Source organism: Notamacropus eugenii, chromosome 4 (genome assembly GCF_028372415.1).
Source record: "Notamacropus eugenii isolate mMacEug1 chromosome 4, mMacEug1.pri_v2, whole genome shotgun sequence".
NCBI lineage: Eukaryota > Metazoa > Chordata > Mammalia > Diprotodontia > Macropodidae > Notamacropus > Notamacropus eugenii.
Genome location: NC_092875.1, coordinates 470,021,358 through 470,042,703, shown reverse-complemented (window position 1 = coordinate 470,042,703; position 21,346 = coordinate 470,021,358). Strand labels below are relative to the sequence as shown.

At 38.5% G+C, this 21,346-nt stretch overlaps 1 protein-coding gene across 2 annotated transcripts in view; it reads right to left on the bottom strand.

Annotated features, from left to right (window-relative positions):
- Positions 1–21,346, bottom strand: part of IQGAP2 (IQ motif containing GTPase activating protein 2) — a 340,434-nt gene that overhangs the window by 154,338 nt on the left and 164,750 nt on the right. For both annotated transcript variants that reach the window (XM_072606382.1, XM_072606381.1), the window contains exons 4-5: positions 7,689–7,766; positions 5,385–5,461 (exon numbers count right to left, since the gene is read on the bottom strand). In XM_072606382.1, the coding sequence (XP_072462483.1) occupies positions 5,385–5,461; positions 7,689–7,766 (155 nt within the window). The remainder of the gene's footprint in view (positions 1–5,384; positions 5,462–7,688; positions 7,767–21,346) is intronic.

The window sequence follows — 21,346 nt, the reverse complement described above, 5'->3', positions numbered from 1 at the left end:
TGGAATTGGATTGCAGAATGAAGCACACCATTTTCTCATGTGTTTTGTTTTGTTTTCATGGTTTCTCCCATTCATCTTAATTCTTCTATGCAACATGACTAAGGTGAAAATGTATTTAATAAGAATGTATGTGTAGAACTTAAGTAAGATAAAATTGCACACTGTCTCGGAGAGGGAGGGGGGAAGGAGAGGGGAAAATCTAAGATATATGGAAGTAATTGTAGAAAATTGAAAACAAATAAAATAATAAAGAATAAAAGACTTGATACTCAACAAGCAGGACTTAATAAAGCGAGAGGAGACATAAGAGGTAGCATGAAATCACTAGAGGCAGACTAGACGGATGAAGGCAGAATCAAAGTTTGCTTAGCCTGGCCTTGCTAATGGACTGAGTGGACCCAATGGAAGACAATGAAGAGCTAAAATGTTCAAACCAGCAGGCAATGTGCTAGGGAGTGGAGATGCAAATACAAACACTATAATTCCTTCACTCAAGGAGTTTTCATTCTGTTGAGAAAATGAATGAACGTAAAAAAGCATATAGAAAAAATAAGGAATGTCAACGTAAATTAGGGAAAGAGGATGGTGCCTGTGGAAGGATGATTTTTTTTCTTTGTATCCTCAGCACCTAGCACAGTGATTGGCACAAAGTAGAAACTTAATAAATGTTTTCTGACTGGTCTGTGATTCTTCCTTCTCATTATTTAGGCAGCATAATACTGCCATGACCCACAAAGGTGGCCCTATCTTTTGCAGGGCAGGGGATTTTGACCTTTGTTGCCTAGGGATTACAGGAGAATTTATTAAGGTGAGGAACACACTAGACTGTCATACAAAGTGAGTAAACAAGCATCATTCTGCTGTTACTACAGTCCTGATATCACTGATTAAGAGAAAGAAGGCAGGCCCTCTTCGTTTCTCTTCCCTCTCTACATTCTGTCCTTTTGTGATCTCCATTCCAACATGTTCAATTAATACTTCTACACAGATAAACCCTACATCTATCTGTCGAGCCCTAATCTCTCCTCAGAACTCCATCTCCAACTGCATCACTGCATCTCCAACTCCTGCTGGAAATTTCCACCAGGATGTCAAACCGATACCTTAACATGTTCATAACTAAATCCACTGTCTTTTCTCCAAAACCCCTCATCTTCTAAGCTTCCTCTTTACTGTTGAGGGTTATCTGATGGTTCTTAAGTTGAGAAGTGACACAGTCAGATCTTTGTTTTAGGACACATGAACTGGAGGAAAGATTATGGAAGTAGATAAGCCATTTAGAAATCTATTAAAGATAAGCTATGCAAGCCCTATTTTGAGTGTGTGGCATCACTTTATGACCTCATCAGATCCAACAGATTAAATTATGACCTCTCTGCAGATGATTCTCAGATCTCCTTACTGAACTGTAACCTCCAGGTTCCAAAGGTCTTTTTGGCTATTTTGGACTGCACATCCTATAGACATCTGAAACTCTACATGTCTAAAATTGAATCCATTATCTTTCTCTTCAAATGCTCTGAAATTCATTATTACTGTCAAGGGTATTAACATTCTCCCAGTCACTCAGGCTAATTGTCATCCATGACTCCTCACACTCTCTCACCCTGCAAGTCCTGTTGCTAAAGCCAATTTTAACATCAACAGATCTCTCATATAAGCCGCCCTCTCTCCTCTGACACTGTTGCCATCTTGATACAGGCCCTCATCACCTCACATCTTGACTATTGCAATAGCTTATGAGTTGTTTTCCCAAACTTTAGTCTCTCCATATTCCAATTGATCCTCCACTTAGCTGTCAGAGCTTCCTAAATTCTAGGTTTGAGTATGTTACTGCACCCTCCATAAAGTCCAGTGGCTCCCTATCACTTCCAGCACATAACCTAGTGTCCTCCTACCTTTCCAGTCCTTTAACACCTTACTTCCTCCTCGCCCTTTTCACTCCATAATCTGGTGAGGATGGCTTTCTCGTTGTTCATCACACAAAACATTATCTCTCAATTGCATGCATATTTACTGGTTGTCCACCAAGGTTAGAATTTTCCCTCTCCTCACCTCTACCTCATGGTTTTCCTCAAGCCCCAGCTAAAATCTCATCTTCTACAAAAAGTCTTCCCTCATCACTCTTGATGTTTGTGTCTTCCTCTGTTGATTATTTCTGATTTATCCTGTATGCCGGTTGTTTGTACGTAGTGGTTTACACGCTGTCTCCCCCCTAGACTATGAACTCCCTGAGAGAAAGGACTATCTTTTGCAATTTTCTTTGTATCCTAGGACTTAGCATAGTGCTTGGCACATAGCAGGGATTTAATGAATGTTTGCTGACTATTGAATGATGAAGAGAAAACGAAAGGAAAAAGGGATGTGACTGATTGGATGGTTGAATGAATGAATGTATGAAAAAATAATTAAGTCCTTACTCAAATGCAAATCACAATATGAAGTGCTACAGTAGGGGTGGGGAGATGAGAAGTGAAGAGAAAAACAGACCATGACTCTCAAGGAGCTTAAACTCTAAGGAACTGAAACAACACATGTAAGAGGTTTCAACTTCAAATCAAATGAAAAAAGTGCTGTTAGGGTACAATGACAAAGTAGACAGAAATTCATCATCTGTAATGTCACTTGTACTGATAAAATCACATCCCTTTCTGATGTTGAATAATTTAATGATGTCAGGAACTTTGGTACAAAAAACTTTCTTGCCTGGGTCTTCATTAACAGTGGCTGCACCATCCACAGAAGCAATTTTGCCGAATTACAACTCCTCTGGGATTTCTTTCCTCTGCAATTGCTACAAGGACCCAGGCTGGAAAGGAGAGTTTGTGGTGCAGGGGCCACTGCTCTTCTCAAAGCTCTTGGCTTGTGGCTCCTAAATGATTTCTATCAGAGACTTAGGGGAAGTGGTGGCAGTCTAGAGGATGGCAGTGGTTTAGCTTCCTTGCCACATGCCATCTCCCAGCTGTTCCTGAGGGTGCCCTACAGCTGCAGATAGGTGGTAGCTGGTGGGGATGGCTGGCTGTCTTCTTCATAGCAATCACTTCCCAGACTCTGGCCCAGGGGGCTTAGATGGAAGCAGAATAAGAGATCTGGCAAATGTTATTACCAGTATGGGGCTTCAGTGCCTATGTTGGAGTTGAAAGATCACAAGATCCAGCCCCATTATCTTATCAAAGAGAGAAGTGAGGCTCAGGGAGATTAAATGATTTGTCCAAGACTTGTTGCCAGAGCCTCCGACCCAAAATCAAGTATTCCTTCTATTGTATCCCATTGCCTCAGTTGATGAAGAATCACTATAATATCAAATGTAATTAAGAATGCCCTCTCAGAAAAATTATTCCAAGAGAATCTGTTACATAGCAACTGTATGTAATCAGGAAATAATGAGAAAGCTCCTCTTTGTTTATGAAACTTGAAATTGTTCAATCATTTTTGCAACTAGGGTAAATGTAAGCACTGGTAAGCCTCAGTATAACTCCACTGAATCTTGAAAGAGAGACGGTGACATTACCCCAAAGGAGCTCAGCCTATCCTCTCTCTACAAGTAGTTGAACATGAAGAAGCCCACATGGCCACTTCAGAAAATCACCTCAACTTTACTTGAGGCACTTGATGAAGTCTCAAGAGTTCTGTACCCACAATGCACATTCACAAGAATAATGTTAAAATAATGTGGCAGGTGCTTGACTACTTCATAGACACAGCACTAACTTCAGTATTGAAAATGACAAATCTGGAGCTCCTGCACTGTATTTGACAAAAGAATCTAAGCTGTATACAAGGAAGTCCTTCAAAACCAAAGCTTTCTCTTGCAAAATTTAATTTTTCTTCTTTTTTTTATGGGGAGTTTTTCTCTAATAGTCCCATTTGCGTGATTTTCTCCCCCCATTCAATATTATTTTATTTTTTAATTTGAAGAATTTTCTTAATGTCTTTTGTTTTATATCATAATCATTTCTGAATGAGCCACTTAGAGTTGGCTTGGCTTCATTAACAGTGAGCCAAGACAGATGGAGGGATGGAAGCATGGATAGAAGGAGAGAAGGAAGGAAGCAGGGAAAGAAGAAAAAACTAAAAGAGAAAAAGTTAAGCAAAATCAATATACCAACTGCATCTAATTGTTATATACCTATACTTTCCTACCTCTCCAAGAAAGGAGTAAAATGTTTCATGATCTTTTCTCTTGGTCGAGATGAGTTTATCTCCCAAGCCAAACATTTTTGGATAGCATGCTACATAAGAATTTTAGTAGGCATAAAGATATTCTTGTCAGAGAAACAGACAGATGTTAGGGAAGGGGGAGGAAGGGTCAGTTCTACTGAATGCAAAAAAATCTGCAGCAATGACAATTTCATGAGCCCTACATTTCTGCAAAGCATCATGAATTATGAAAATCCTCGGTCCCTCCCTCAACTATGCACTAGGACTTTGAATCTCTCTGCTGCATTAATCAGATTCTTCTCTCCATTGGTCATTTCCAGCACCATCCGAATCAGAAGACAAACTCCTTGAAGACAGGAACCATCTGAACATTGCGGTTTCAATGCCTTGCACAGTATCTCTAGCACATACAGACAACAGATGTATGTTGAATTAAACGAAATTGTCAAAATGAACTACTGTATCACAAAAAAAGGCTAATTTACACATCATAAGGAGCTATGAGAGAAACCATTTCCTTTTGAATGGAAATAAGCCAAGAGTCAGGAAGAAGTTAATATAAACTCCAAAGTATTTTATATGCCAGCAAAAAGACTTCAACTAACAGGAAATACAAAGCAGATGTTGCAGGCCTAATTTTAAATTGTAATTAGACATTAAGTATTGAAATTATTAACTATGAATGCATGATATCTAAAATCATATAATAAATGTTTCTAATCATCCCTTCTATAATCCCATCTTTTAATAACTTATGCAGATTAAATTGTTGAATTTGCATATTTTCTCTTTTGTGAAATACTAAATCTTGACTTAATAATTAATTTTACACAATTAGCTTAAATTACATAACAAAGTTACTTTTGAATTTCTCTCCACATAGTGCTCAGAATATCCTTTTTATTGAATAAGTGGACAAAAGATACCACTTTTGTCTTAGAAACTGAATGAAGTATTCTAGGATTTGTGAATAAAAGAACAGAAAAACCAACATAGTGACAGCCATTTATATTAAATTTCAATTTAGCTGTATTTGAGAGGATCAAAGCAAGTGACTTAAAATTATAGGAAATATAAAAATACATCATTGAATTTTGAATCAATAAACTTATAGTATCTAATAAGGGAACTTTTAGACCAAGAAATTCAGAGAAGAGAGACTTCATCTTGCTTAAAATTTACCACTGAGGGTGGCTTGTGTTACATGACATCTTTTTTCCTACCTTAGTGCATGAATGCAATATATCATTCGAGGTATGTTTTTCCGATCATAGACATCTGTCGTTTCCGGATAAAAGATCTGAAAAATAAAGAAGCACTAATATTTAGTTTACTTAAGTAAGTCCTTCCAAATTTGAAAAATATTCATATACTGTCTAGAACAAGTAGATTTCGAATATCTTTCTTAGACCCAAAGTGTTTAATGAGCATTAGTGAATATTTATTTACATAAACAACTTATTTTTGGTATACTTGACTCCACAGACATATCTATTATCAATGTTATTTCACTCTACATAAATGGCTTCTCCCCATTTTCAGAGGAACGTGCAAAAAGTGTCATCCCCAAACAACTGACATTACTGAAGGGTGAAAATGCTACTGAGATTGTACTGAGTGATGTTTTCCTCACAAGAGCTCATCTGTCTATAGGTTCACTGTTTTCATAGACCCTGTGGATCTGAGAAAGGGGTAACTTCATTGGGACCATCATTTTCCTTTCCTAAATTGATCTATAATAAAAATGATGGCTATTGACAAGTGAGGGAAAACAGATGGATAGCGGAAATGCTACACTAACATTCAAGAAATATAAAAGGTTGAATGGATCATTTATGGACAATCTGTGGGACAAGAAAAAATACCAGTAACCACTTCAATGAAATGGATTGATCAACTAAAGCAGATTATGCTGCAGAACTTGCCTTTATACATAAAGGATAAGCAAGTTGGATAGGGACTGCTTATCAGAACTGAATTCTAAGTGCTAAAAGAATGAGAAAAATACTATTCAAAGATTTCATTAAAAACTTAGGATTTGAGTTCTGAAAGTATGTCTATACATCATGTGAGAAGTCAGGAACAAGTCATATTGATGAACCAGGGTAAGTACTTCATTTTACAGAAAACAAAGGCTTTACAACCATTGTCATATTGGAGTAGATCAAACATTGGTCATACATGTTGTTCACATGTTGCACTGGTGAACGGTGTAAACATACACTGAAAAAAGAAGGAGGGGGTTTCATACATTATGACCTAGGACCTTCATTTCCATTTTCCATTAAGCTACTCTTAATTTCCTCATCTGTAAAACTGGGATAACAAAAACACCTATCTCCCAGGGTTACAGTGAGGATCTAATGAGATAATAAATGTAAGTGATTGGCACCGAGCTGGGACAAAAAAGCACCTAGACACAGCACATCTAGCAAACATCAACCCATAATATGGTCAGTTGGTGACCATATTAACCTCTTTTCTGCCAAATTTTTCCAACTTAAAATAAGTTTTTCCCTTCCAGATACATATCTGAAGTGAAACTGAAGGTAAATGAGAGAGTTTCACACTTTTTTGTTAACTTTCCTGGAATACATTCATTCCGTAAAGTAGGGGAAATTTATATTAATATGTGAAATTAAGAAAATGCAAGTTAATCTTATCAAGGATAAGTAATCAACATAACCATAAGGAAAATATGCTCATTCAAAGGGTAAAGTGCTAAATGTTTTTTTGGCAAGGCAATCAAAGTCAAAGTGACTTGCCCAGGGTCACACAGTTAGTAAGTGTCAAGTGTCTGAGACCCAAATTGAACTGAGGTCCTTCTGACTCCAGGGCTGGTACTTCATCCACTGAGCTACCCAGCTGACCCCCAAATAGATTATTTCAAGAAAAACTGAAGTATATAAAAATCTTTAAAAAGAAAGTTTTTCACAACACTTTTTAGATTCTTAGGTAGTTTTATAAATGTATGTTTATGTAGACACACCTACATAGACATATAAGGTGTCTATATAATTATGTGTCTGACTTTTGATTTCAATGGCTTATGGAAATCCCTGGTGAGGAAACTCCCTCTGTAAATGCATATTGGCAATGCCAAATAATATGTTTTAGATGCTGTGCATACACATACACACACACACACACACACACACACACACACACACACACACACACACACACACACACACACACACACACACACACACCAATGAAAGAAATTCAAATCTTACTTTAAATTTGTTTTGCCATAATGGTTATCATGGAAGCATGTGGCCCTAAAGTGGTAATCCAGCCCTCTCCTCTTACCTGTGTGTGAGATTGTCCCTCAGTCATAACCATTTTTTAAAATTATTTTTCAAAATTCTTACAGGAAGTAGGAGAAATAATTGTTATTACTTTTGTTTAGTTGGGTTATATTATTCTGATTCAATCCAAAATATATGTGGATTTCATCAGGAGTAGAATCTCTCAGAAATCCCCTTGCTGGGCTCACCCACAAGCTTAAGAATTTTGATGCTTACCTTAGGGAGCCCAATGGATTCCATCGCTCTCAGCCATTGCACAGTGTTGTCTGTGTGACGAAAATGAAGTCCTGATTTCTGATGAGAAAAGGAAAGAATACAAAAAAGTATAAGCCATTTAAAATTATGTTCTTCAACAAGACATCCACATGTTATATTTCTCCAAGGAATATAGTTAGGAATTGTAGGTTTAGTTGAGATATAGCAAAGGACACTAGGTTACATCTAAAGGCCACCAACCATCTAGATTATATTAGAATCTTGCAGCATTTTTTTGGGGGGGGGGGGGGAGGGGTACTTTTTCTTGGGTCTTTATTCCAAAATATATTTATTTTTTATACCCATTTATACTCTATCCCTCCCACTACCCCCCCCACTCCAGCTGAATAATCATTTTTGAAAGACCATCATGCTAAACACACATAGTCCAACAAAAGAAATCTCCACATTAGTTATGCCCACAAATATCTGTCTCTGCATTCAAAGTTCATCTATTTCATCTTCAGTCTTCTTTTCATTAAATATGATATGACCTGTCACTTTTATGGTTTTTAATTAATTGTTAACCAGGCTTTTTGGATTCCAGATAGGACTTTTTATCTCATCTCAAGCTGCTTCCAAGAGATGAGGAAAGTGACTAGGTATTTGGAAGCAGCGAACGCAACCTCAATAGGGCATAAACTCGACCAACACGGATAGAAGAAAAGGGACCTGCCTACTTATAATTTATTACAGCAGCACAACCAAGTGTAAGTAAAACAATAACAGATGAAGATTTACTGCATACACTTCTTTCAAAATATGAAATTTCTGAAAAATTAACACACATGCTTTACCCTTGTAAGTCAATCTATTGGGCTAATCTTGACCTGGTTGGTCAGGAGATATTTGCTCTTTCTTTTCCTGCCCTCCTGAAATAATTCTGACAGTTTCCAATGTCACATCCTGGATAGTTTTTCATTGTCCATTCACATTTTCGGACTCTGGTGACCTGCTGTTCCAGATTCTTTGGCCTAATGTTTCATTTTTTGAAGAGAAGATACCTTAGGCTGCTGTTATTCTTCATTACCAGCTTTAAACACATTAAAAGAGGAGTGGCAAACTGCCTTTCTCTTTATTCTTTTGTTTTCTAGGAGCCTTACTGTTAGTTTTCTGATCCTTTTGATGTACTAACATTCCATAACGAGGACTAATGACCCTAAAGATCATTTTTTTAGGAATGCAATCATTACACTGCTTAACAGATGGTCAACAAAATCATTAATTAATCAATAAATTAAACCAATAAACCAAAACCCAATAAATTAATTAAAACAAAAATTAAACAGCTGCTGTATTTGAGATACAAGTATATCAGTCACTATTTTCAACCCCCAAACATCCTAATAAGCATACAGATTTTTCCCCTTTTTTTCCCCAAGCCAGATTTCTTGATACATGAAAATCATATAGTCTGTTCAGACAATTTGATACACACAGGTAAAATCCCTCTTTGGAATAAAATAACCTTTATTTATGAATGTGAACAGACCGCCCCAGTGGGGAAGTGGGCAGAGTGATGAACATGGGGTTATGGGACCAGACTGCCTGTAGTCTACTTAACATCTGCGTGGCATTAAGAAAGTCATTTACTGATTCTCTGGGAATCAGTTTCCTTATCTGGAGAAAGAGGGGATTGAACTAAATGGCCTCAGAGGTCCTTTCTAATGCTAGATCTGTGACCCCATGTGTATACGCAGTTACAAAGCATCATGTAATTTTGTGCATTAGTAATAATCATCAGCTAGAGGCAGCCAGGTGGTGCAGCAGATACGGTGTCACGCTGAAGTCAGGAAGACTCATGTTTCTGAGGTCAAATGTGGCCTCAGACCCTTCCTAGCTGTGTGACCCTGGGCAAGTCACTTCCCTCTATTTGCCTCAGTTTCCTCATCAAAATGAGCTGAAGAAGGAAATGGCAAACCACTCCAGGATTTTTGCCAAGAAAAACCCAAATGGGGTCATAAAGAGTTGGATATGACTGCAAAACAACAGTAATTGTCAACCTGGACTGATACCAGAGACAATATCTTTACTTCTTGTCTATTCCTTATACTACTTAGCAAAGTGCTTGGAATTAAGGATGTGTAGAATAAATACTGCTGAGTACATATGCATACATAGAGGCATAAATTAAGGAGATTAGATAGCTAGAAATTGCTTTTGTCAACATTCCATTCCACATGATTTGGTAAATGAGTAACTTGTTTCATTTTTCTAAGGGCAGAGACATGAATAGAGAACACCTACTCTTCTTCCCCGGTATGACTCTACAAGAGTCTAAGCCAAAGGAGTCCTTCAGCTTTTATCAGCTGTTATTAGGTTTTACAAAGTCCAAGCCCGCTCTCTGAACAAGTGATACTCCACAGAATAAAGGTAAAGTGCGAAGATAGAAATGACCAAATCCCGGACTCCCCTAAAAAAACCCAAAAAACCAAAAACAAAAAAAAAAAGGAAAGACATCTCTTACAACATCATGATTTAGAACTAGAAGAGACCTTAAAGGATCACCAAGTCCAACTCCTTTTATTATTTTGCAGATGAAGGAACTGAGTCCAAGGAAGGCTGAGCGATAAAATGGATAAAACGCTGACTCTCAATCAATTCAGTGCTCTTAAAACTGGGCTGAAAACTTTCATTCATTTTTAGAGTTAAGAAAATATTGATTAATGATCAGGTAATTTTACCAGGTTATTTATCTTATCTGTCCCACATTCATTATTTTTTCAAATCCATTATTAAAATTATTCCATGGTTGCCTTGAAATTTCCCTTTCTGCTCTGATCTCCTTTCCCATCTCTCCCACTGTGTTATTCTTCTATAACTATTTATTGTTATAAGACAAAACGTGTCTCTATCCAACAACTCTAGCCTCATCACCTCTGCCTGCCTGGTCCTCCATCTTTTGTCCTGCCCCTTTTCTCAAACCCTCATATCTACGTCTAATATGTCTGGTAATTTCTAGAAGAGAAACTTAACTATGGCTTCCTAGTTAGTTGGTGTCTCTCTTTCTATAATCTCAGTAGTAGGAAGCCAATTAGTCCCGTCTTGATGGATTCCTTCACACCTAAAAAATACCCACTAGTCCCATCCTTAAGCTGCCCTTAAGTATGGAGCCAAGAGATACCCAAAAGACAAATTCTAAGAATGAGGTCTCACCAATGTGTATCACTTCTTGTGTCACTGAATATGAAAGAGATTGAGGTCCCCCAGTGACATCTTTTTGACTTAAGGCTTGCTCTCTATACACTACGTCATGCTATCTCCTTGGAAGCATATCAGCTTGGCACATTCATTCTATAAACTTACAAAATTAAAATGACTTTAACTTTCAATTGCAACTAATTTAATCTCCTTTAATTCCAGCAGTACAGTTTGTCATTGTTCTTTATCGCACTGTGGTCTTTGATCGCTGTGACTGGTATACTTCCCACCAATTCTGCAAATATTTTGTGTGCACCTAGTTTCACGTGCTTTCCCCCTTAATTAGAACTTCAGCTTTATGAAGGCATGGGCTGTTTTTGTCTTTATTTGCATTTCTAAATTTTTGTTGGTTAATTGACTGACAGATGGGGTGGAAAGAACCCTGGATGTGGAATCAGATGAATTGGACTCAAATCCCACCTCTGACATTTATTCTTCTCCAAAATGAGTGGGTTGAAACAGGTGATGGCTAAGATCCCTTCCAGCTTCGGACCAATGATTTAGGGACGGAAGCCCTCAGAGTAGTCTCTCAAGTTCTATTTATTCTTCTCATCCAACAGAATTATTCTTCACTCATTATCCCCCCTTATCAAGTCCTTCACCCCATGGCTGGCCACTTCAAGATTGCATTCTGCTCCACACTTGACTCTCTTGTCCTCTTGACCTTCTGCTACCCTCAGCACTCACGAGATAATTCCTACCATACCTTGATTAGATTCGCATTCCTGAGACATGAAATACTTTTGTAGAAATTCATGAAATTGTGCTAAATGGGGCCACTAAAAATTTATGTTATCTAACTTCAACTGGGCCATCATGCTTTGTGGATAATCCTTTACTTCATCTTTCCTGTGTTGGAGCACATTCCTAGGATAGCTCTTCTAAATATCCTCTCAAATCTCCAAGTTCATATCCTCTAAACTTACTTTCAGCAGACAACCTACATCAAGACAATTGGAGTTTTTAGAAGACTGAGTGGAAGTTCCTTGTACACAGCTACAATATCTACCCAATCTTAGGGAAGAGAATGTCCTCTCTCAGAATAACTATCCCCCAACCCCCTCTATCCCCATATAATAAATCCCATCCTGCTCAGTATCTTCTGCGGCCTTGTGAATTTCTTACTTCAATCTCCACACAAAACACATAGGAGAGAAAGAAAGTGGGGAGGGGAGAGGGAAGAAGGAGAACTAGGGAAACGAGAAGTAGGAGAAACTGGGATGTCACCAGGGACCCTCAGTCCTTCCCTTGACTTTGCCATTCCCCTTGAGTTATCTTCCTATTTTCTCCTCCCTTTTATTGTCAGAGTTCTAAAATGGGTAGTCTGCCTATGCTGCCTCCATTTCCTCATCCCTTGAACCCATTCATCAACAGTTTCCCATTTGCATATTGTCTAGTTACACATAATTTTACCAAAGGTCCCCAATGACTTTATTGCTAAGTCTATCAACTGCTGTTTTGCCTTCAACCCTCATCGATCTCTCTATTTGACATCATCATGGGCCACCGTCCATGATCTGATTTCCTCCCTTGGCTTCCATGATACAACATCCTCATGGTTCTGCTCCTATCTTTGTGTCTCCTTTTCAGAATCATCATCATCTCTTGTGTCCCTTAAACACAGATATCTATGTCTCACACAAGATTTTGTCCTTCACCTTATCCTTTCCCTCTCCATCTCACTCCAACGACTTCTACAATCCCTTCTGTGAAGATAACTAGCAAATATCTCCACCTACAGTCTCTCTGTAAATGCAGTTCACATTTCCATCTTGATGTCCCAACCAGCACCCCAAACACAACATATTCAAAACTGAACTCATCATCTTTCCCAAGTTAGTCCCCTCCCCTAACCTTTCTTATTCTATTGATAGAATTACCATCTACCTTCCAAGACACTCAAGCTCCTAACTTTCGAGTCAGCTCTGGCTCTTTCTTGTCTCACTTCACGCATTCAATCAGTTGTCAAGTACTATCTCTTCTAGAATAGCGTCTCACTCAAAGCTATCCCCACTTTTCTGTTTCTCTACAGCCACATTAGGTTGGGTGTTCTAGTCTTTTCCTAGGCTATTGTAACAGTTTCCTATCTGGTCTTTTTTCCCAACTCCTCCTTCTCTAGTAGTCTTTCATGACACTGTCCAGGTGATTTTCCTAATTTATTGCTCCAATCATGTCATTTCATCAGAAAAAAAACTTCTCTGATGCTGCTTACCAAAAGAGAGTATAAATTCTTTATCCTTGCATCCAAAGACTTTTTTAAAAATAAAAGCTTGAATTTATTAGTGAAAGTAAAACACACCTCCACAAACACATTTGTAGATGCAATAAAAAGAAAATTTTAAAATATCTAGTTTTAAAAATAAAATTGTTTTCTTCTCTGTAAAGAAATATTACATTTTCCCCACAATCAAAGATTTTCCCCAAAATTTAAAAAAAAAAACACCTACAAAACATTTACCTGGAGCATTTCACTAATGAAAAAGCATAAAAAAAATAAAGAAACCTACTAAGGAAAAGTCAACCTTGTTGAAAATATAAAGTCTGATGAGGGAAGCTGTCTCTGAAATCCCTAGTTTTGTCTGGTGTATTAAGAACTTTTGGGGGATTAACTGTAGTTTAAATAAACTCTCAAACTTCACCCGCTTCTGGACTCTAGGGTACAATGCTGACTTCAATCCACCTTCTCCAGTTTTATTTCATAGCATGAATTCTAGATCTTTGTACTCTAGAACATCCATTCTTATTCTGCCTTCCTTCTACTATACCCATGTTTTTGCATTCACTGACCCCTCTTTTGAATAATGGCCTCCTCTCAACCATCTTGTTAAATCACTTCCTTTCTTTGACATCCCAATTCTGATAACTCATTTTTAATTTTTTTTAATCCAACGTTATATTTTCAGTTTCAAATTCACCCTCCTCAAACTCATTAAGAAGGCAAGAAAAATAAAATCCATATGTATAGATGTGCACTCCTTGATACAATCCACAGTCCCCAATCTGAACTTTTCATAGTACTTTGTTTGGACTTCTTTCCATTTACCTCACTTCTCTTTATGCACATGGTTCTTCTCTGTTTGACTATGAGCTATTGAAGAGTAGAATCTGTGCAGACTCTTTCCATCCCCAGCACAAAATGGTGCCTTGCACATAATAATAGCTTATTTTTTTGCAGTTAATGCTGTTTTTGCAGTCAAAATACACCTTTGCCTTAGAAATGATCCCTAGAGAGAGTTTTAAAAGAAACTATTAAATACTGTCATGAATATCTTAACTAAAATCTCTTTTATTACTTCAGCTGCCCCTTCCCCCCAAAAATGAGTGTTTCCAATATTAACAAGCTATTGTCATTTTGGACAGACTCAGAAATTTTGCCAGGCGTACACATGTTGGACCTAGAAGTTCATGTCACTTTGCCAAGGTTGACGTAACTTAGTTAAGAACTTGCTTACTAGTGCTAACTCAGATTTTCCAAAGAGTTCACTCTGAAGATAAATTTCTGTGGATTATACAGTCATAGAGTTGAAAGGGTCCTCAGAGATCATGCAGTCCTATCCTGTGTCTGATGAATGAATCCACTCTACATGACTGTCTAAGATCTTCTGGAGCATTTCCAGGGAAGGTGAACAAATACAGTTTAAGAAAGCACTCTATCCTCTTTTTTTTTTAAAGACTGAGTCTCCCTAGCTTTCCCGGGCTGAGAGTGTAGTGGCTCCTCAAAGGCTAAATTCCAGTACTGATTGGTGTAGAAGTTTGAACCTTTCTCATTTTGCAACTTGAGTCAGTTTGCACCTACTAAGGCAGGATCATATGCTCCCACTTCCACCCCTTGCTCCTGAGCTTACCCTATTTGGGCTGGACATAAACAGCTAATTCACTTTAGGGTTACTTAAAGCTTAGAACTTTGTAACTCAAACCATATACCACTGTCAGTCTTCCCCAGCAGCAGGGATTACAAGGGTGGCCCATCGTACCCAGCCTCTATTCTATTATAAGAAAAAAAACATTGAATTTGGAGGCAGAGAGTACAGATTCAAACCCTGACTATGCTGCTTGCCGCCTGTGAGACCTTAATTAAGCAAGTCATCAAACCTTCTGGGCCTCAGCTGCTTCCTCAATAAAATGAATGGACTGGACTAGATCTGCGGACTTCTTTTTGGTGTCAAAGACCCCTTCAACAGTCTGCTAAAGCCTCTGGACCCCTTCTCAGAATAATGTTTTTAAATGTATCAAATAAAATATATAGGTTTATAAAGGTAACCAGTGACACTAATACAGCGAGGTAATAGGGACAGAACACTGAGTCAGTAAGACAAGTTTAAATCTGGCCTTAGACACGTTAAGCGGAGTGATTAATGGGCATATCATTTAACCTGTTTGCCTCAGTTTCCTGAACTGTTGTTGTTGTGTTGATCCTTTGTTGCTGAAGAAGACCATGCCATCAGAGAAATGATGACATGACTTGCTGGCCATCTACAATCATCTTGATTTACATCCCAGATGGCTCTGGGGGAGAAAGTGAGGCTGGTGGCTCTGCACAATCCTTTCTCACTCAAATCCAATTCAATGAAAGTCATCGTCTCCCTGATGTCATGGTCCTTCTTGTCGAGAATGATGGTCAAACTACATACGTACACACACAGAATCTCAGGAAATTCCCTAATGACTAAATTGCAGAGTAGGTGGCAATCTGTATTGCAGAGTGAGTTTAATCACTGGAAGTTCCCTATACCAATGAAATCAAAACAGCAAAAAATACAACGCAATTTTCATGATATATTGCTTCTCCTAAGATATAAATTTGCTTTATTAACCTAATCCTATTCTACAAACAAAAATTAGTTAAGAGTTTGTTTTGTATCAGATGTAAAAGATACAAATTATTTTAGTCTTGTAGTGGCTTTTAGCCCAAAATCACATATCAATGGCTCTAAGTAACAGAGAGACTCAACTGTCTATGCTAAACCAACACATTTGGCTTGTGGATTCTTAGAATCTTGATGCCAGAAGAAAATCACCTAGTTCCTTTGAATCTTGAATGGCAAAATTCGTACTTGCAGGTCCTAGAAATAGCACTTTGACATGAAGATTCATTCATTCCAATATCTGTTAAGCACTCAGTGTGTACAAAGCATTTTTGCCTGTCCTTCCTTCTAGAAGAAGACCATGGCACGAGGTTTATGATGCCATGACTTGTAAGTAAAATTGGCTCTAAGTGAGGGAGGACTACACAAAGTCACCAGACTTTCTCCTCTGATGCCATCTAGGTCTGATGGTGGCAAGATATAAATCAGAATGACTGGAGATGACTGTGATTCAATGGAAGACCTTGGCCTTTTTAAGCTAAGGTCTTTCCCCGGTTTTTTTAAGTTTGACTGACACAATGCCCATTCAATATTTAGGGCTAGATAAGAAATGGGACAAAGAATGTCCTCATTTATACCTAGTCAAACAAACAAAAGAAATTAATCTGGGAGGGGGAAAAACCTCTAGATTTCTGGCCATAAGAGAAACAATTGCTATTTACATTCATTCTGAGTCAACTTGACTTTGTTTTGAGTGAGGGAGGGCTGTGCAGGTCACCAGCCTCACTCCTCCTCCAGAGCCATCTGAATCCAGTGACCAGATATTCATCAGGATGACTGGAGATGACCCAGGATGAGGCAGTTGGGGCTAAGTGACTTGTCCAAGGTCACACAGTTAGTGAGTGTCAAGTGACTGAGGTGAGACTTGAACTCAGGTCCTCTTGACTCCTGCACTGATGTTCTATCCACTGCACCACCTAGTTGCCCCTTATTTTAATTTATGGAATAAAACAAGCATCTCCCTAATATAATGTAACCAAAAGAGATGATTTAATATGAAACTACAAATCTATTATGCACAACTTGCTCTTCCTTTTAAATATATAATAAAATTATCATGTAAGACAAGACATGCCTAATCAGGCCAGTCTTTGCTTCTATGGTCTTAGTCCAAATCTGACAATTCATTCATGAATTTCTGTTGCTGTTCTGTGGCTGCCCTTCATTTCCCAAGAGAACCAATGACATCATGGGTGATGTCATGACTCAGTGTGAATCAGATTTAAGTGAAGCAGAAGTGTACAAAATCTCCTTCTCTTTTCCAGAGTCATTGAAGGCTGCAGCAGGATAAAAATCAGGATGACTGGGGATGGCCGGGATGCAGTGCATGACCTCGGTGCCTTCAATGTCCAACCAGGCTGGAAGCACTCCACAGTGTTTACCTCAGCTGCCTTCATGATCATTGGAATAAATTACTCTCATCTTCCCATTCCACCACGGAAGTCTTTACATGCTTGGGGTAGACATCTTCCTGACTCACTGACGGGTTTGAGGCTTGCAGGTTACCTTTAACCTGATTTAGTTCATCTGAAGATATGGTTTTACCAAAGTGTGGCCACGGCACATGCCACAGCTACTTGGAGCCACAAGTGGAAGTTGGATGACAAGCGGACACCAAAAGTAGATGAAAAAGGATCAGTAAGGCCTCACACCAGAAGTACTAGTCCACCTGAACACCCCACATGCCCATAGATCATACATCAATTTCTAGATGACAGATCAAGGAAGTTGGCCAGGAGTTAGTGCCCTCATATTTTTTCATCTCTGTCATGACTCCCACAATGTAATACTACTTGAGAGTTGGAGAAGTACTTGAATACTGAATGGCAGAACAGGAAGCTTAAACTTTCTGTTCACTAATATCTGTCTCATTTCATTCTGACAAGAAATTAGAGAACTTTAAAATCAGTTTTCATTATTTATTTATATTCTAGGTAATTGTTAATGCTAGTATGAGACATTAGAAATACTTCCCCCTAAAAAACACATCTTTAACTACAAATAAGGGGCAGTTCCTTGTTTTCTTTTCTCGCTTTTGAGCATTAGTTACCTTTCTTTAGCAACAGGGAGAAGATCCCACACAACAGCTGGCAACAACCTCCTTCCTTCTGTGATTTCCTTCCCTTTCCCCCTCCTTCCTCCCACCATCATCTCTCTTCCAATGAATCCATCCTGTGTTTGGATTAATGCAGCTGAAATACGATGGAAAAACCTTTGTCCTCAAATGGACTTTATCATTTCTATCTCCGTGCACAGTCTACAGGAGTTTCCTTATAATATTAGATCTTGAGAGCATTCTTTCCTTCTATCATCAAATTTTTTAAATACTGATTTAAATCTCAGTTCAAAGATTTCATCTTTCCCCCTTCCCCCTCCTTCACCTTGAAATATGATGTCCAAGGCAAACCAAGAAGTCCATGGGGGGGGGGGGGGGGGGGGGGGGGCGGGGGCGGCCAGCGGTGAAGGGGAGTCTATTTAATGCATTGTCATAGCTCAGTCGCTCTATTGGAGAAAACGCAGCTCACATATGAAGAGTCACTCAAAAGGGACCTCAAACAAATCAGTTGACCTCTCAGGGACTCAGTTTCCTCATCTGTAAAATGAGAGGCCTAGACTAGATAAGTTCCTTCCAATTCTAAATCCATCAACTTACAGTCTATGAAGGCATTAGGTGATGCAGTGCCAGGCCTGAATGTGTGTGTGTGTGTGTGTGTGTGTGTGTGTGTGTGTGTGTGTGTGTGTGTGTGTGTGTGTGTGTATGTACTGTAAGAAATGACAAGCAGGATGATTTCAGAAAAACCTGGAAAAACTTACATGAATTGAGGCCAAGTGAAGGGAACAGAATCAAGAGAACACCACCCACAGTAACAGCAACATTGTATCATGATCAATTGTGAATGACTTGGCTCTTCTCAGCAATACAATGATCCCAAGAAAATCCCAAAGGACTAATGGTGAAGCGTGCTATCCACCTCCAGAGAAAGAACTGATATTGTCTGAATACAGAGTGAAGCATATTATTTTCACTTTTTTCATTCTTTTTCTTTTATTCATGTTTTCTTATACAAAATGACAAATATGGAAACATTTTACGAGATCACACATGTATAACCTATATCTGATTGCTTACCATCTCAAGGAGGTGGGAAAGGAAGAAAGGATAGAATTTGAAACTCAAACTAAAGTAAAAAATTGTTTCAACATGTAATTGGGGGAAAATAAAATACACACCTACACACACACACACACACACACACACACACACATTTTAAAAAAGAACCTTCCATGACTCCCAATTGTCTCTAGGATCAAATACAAACTTCTCTGCTTGGCATTTGAGGCTCTTGATAGTAAGGGTCCAGAAAAACTTTCCATACTTATTTCACATTCAGCTTCAATTCTTTTTCTAACTGAATCAGCTTACTTGCTACTTCCCAAACGTGACACTCTGTCTTCCACCTCAGTGTTTTTATCCAGGCTGTCCTGCATACCTTGAATGCATTTCCTTCTAACTTCTACCTCTTAGAGTCCTTTGCTTCCATCAAGGCTCAGGTACCATGTGCCATGGAAAACCTTTCCTCATCTCACTTAGTTGCTGCTGCTCCATCCCTCCTCAAATTATTTGTATTTGTTCATCTGTGTACATATTGTATACTCTCAGTTGAATTTAAATTCCCTTTGGGAAAGGTTTGCAGATCCAAGCACTGTAGGCAGTCAACAAACACTTATTTAATTAACAGACTACATCACATAGCTACAATTGGCAGATATTGGAGAGGAAGAACTTACTGACAGGAAGGAAACAAACATTTATTAAGCACCTCCTATGTGACACGCACAGTGCTAAACACTTTTCCAATGTTATTTCCCTCAGTTGTCACAACAACACTTGGAGGTAGTTGCTGTTTGTGATCCCCATTTTAAAGCTGATGAAACTAAGGGAGAGAGGTTAAGTCAGGTGCCCAGCTACAGTCCCACAGTTAGTAAATGTCTGAGTCTGCATTTGAATTCTGGAATTCCTAATTTCATCCACTGGGCCACTTAGCTGTGGATAGGGAGCAAAGAGAAGAAAATCCAATATTTCAAATTTTAGGAGAGAGATGATATAGTTTAGTAGATAGGCTGGCTGGATTTAGAAACTGGAAGACCTGGGACCAAATTCAGCCTGTTACACCACCTGTATGACTGTAAGCTAGTCAATTAACTTTTTCTTTTTTTTTTGGCAAGGCAATGGGGGGGTTAAGTGACTTGTCTAGGGTCACTCAGCTTGTAAGTGTCAAGTGTGTGAGGCCAGATTTGAACTGGGGTCCTTCTGACTCCAGGGCCAGAGTTCTCTCCACTGCACAACCTAGCTGCCCCTAATAAACTTCTTTCAACTTCAGTTTACTCATCTGAAAAATGAGGTAGTTGGACTAGATACAGTCTCTATGGCCCTTTTCAGATCTAAATCTATGGCCTAGTAAAAGTTGCATGGCTGGACAGATGACAGTGCCATCAAGAAAAATGGAGAAATCAGAAAAGAAAAAAGAAACCAAGCTGTCATAGAGGAACAGATGATTAATTTAGTTTGGGATCTGACACATTCTAATTTAAGCAATGAAATTCAGATACTATAGAAATAAGGAGTTGGCAATCTGAGAATAGCTTTATATAGGAATAGAATTTGTTAAATTAATAATTTCTTCTTAAAATAAAAGATAATTATTCATTGGTAGCATGTTCGATATTTTTAATTCCTCATTTTAAGACTATTTATTATAGAGAGTGTTTTTACAAATCTTTGGCATCGAAGGCCATCCACAATTCTCTTCTAAGCTTCCTATCAACCTTTTTTTTCACAGTACTCCTCTTCCTGCATTATCCATTTCAGGCAAATGAGACAACTCCCTGAGCCCCTCTCCTGTGCATCATTTTCCCTACCTGCCATATTGATGAAGGCTTTCCTCCCTGCCTGGAGTTGACTTCCTCCCCCTTTCTCACCTACTGTGAATCTATTTCTTCTTCTTCTTTCCAGGCCCAGATGAGACCTTCTTCCTTTCCTCAGTTCAAAGTAATGTCTCTGTCCTCAAATTTTCTTATAAACATTTTTCCAGATCTCTCCTGTGCTCTCATCACACAGTCTTGGTGTCTTGTGTGCCTCTCCCTTTTTACACCTTAGTCAAGAACAGGATCTTTTTGCAACTACGTATTCTCAGTTATTTGCCACATAACAGTCACCTACAAATCTTGGCAGAACTAAACTGTTTGTTTGTAATTTACTTACTTCCCTGCTCCCAGATATCACCACATCCAGGAATTCCTTTAGAATTCAAAGGATGAACTGAAAGACAAAAGCAGCCTTTCACTTCAGAGTCCTCACAAAATTAGTTATAAAACACGAAATTCCTTATGCTCACTGCACATAAAAAAGCAACAGCATGCCTCTTTTTAAACATGAAATGTAACAGAAAGTCTGCCTCACACTCATCTGTGGCCAATTTCTAATCATTTTAATACATTGGCACTGGTTCTTTTAGGGCCACAAGTTCAAATCCCAGCTGGGGATTCAAATCC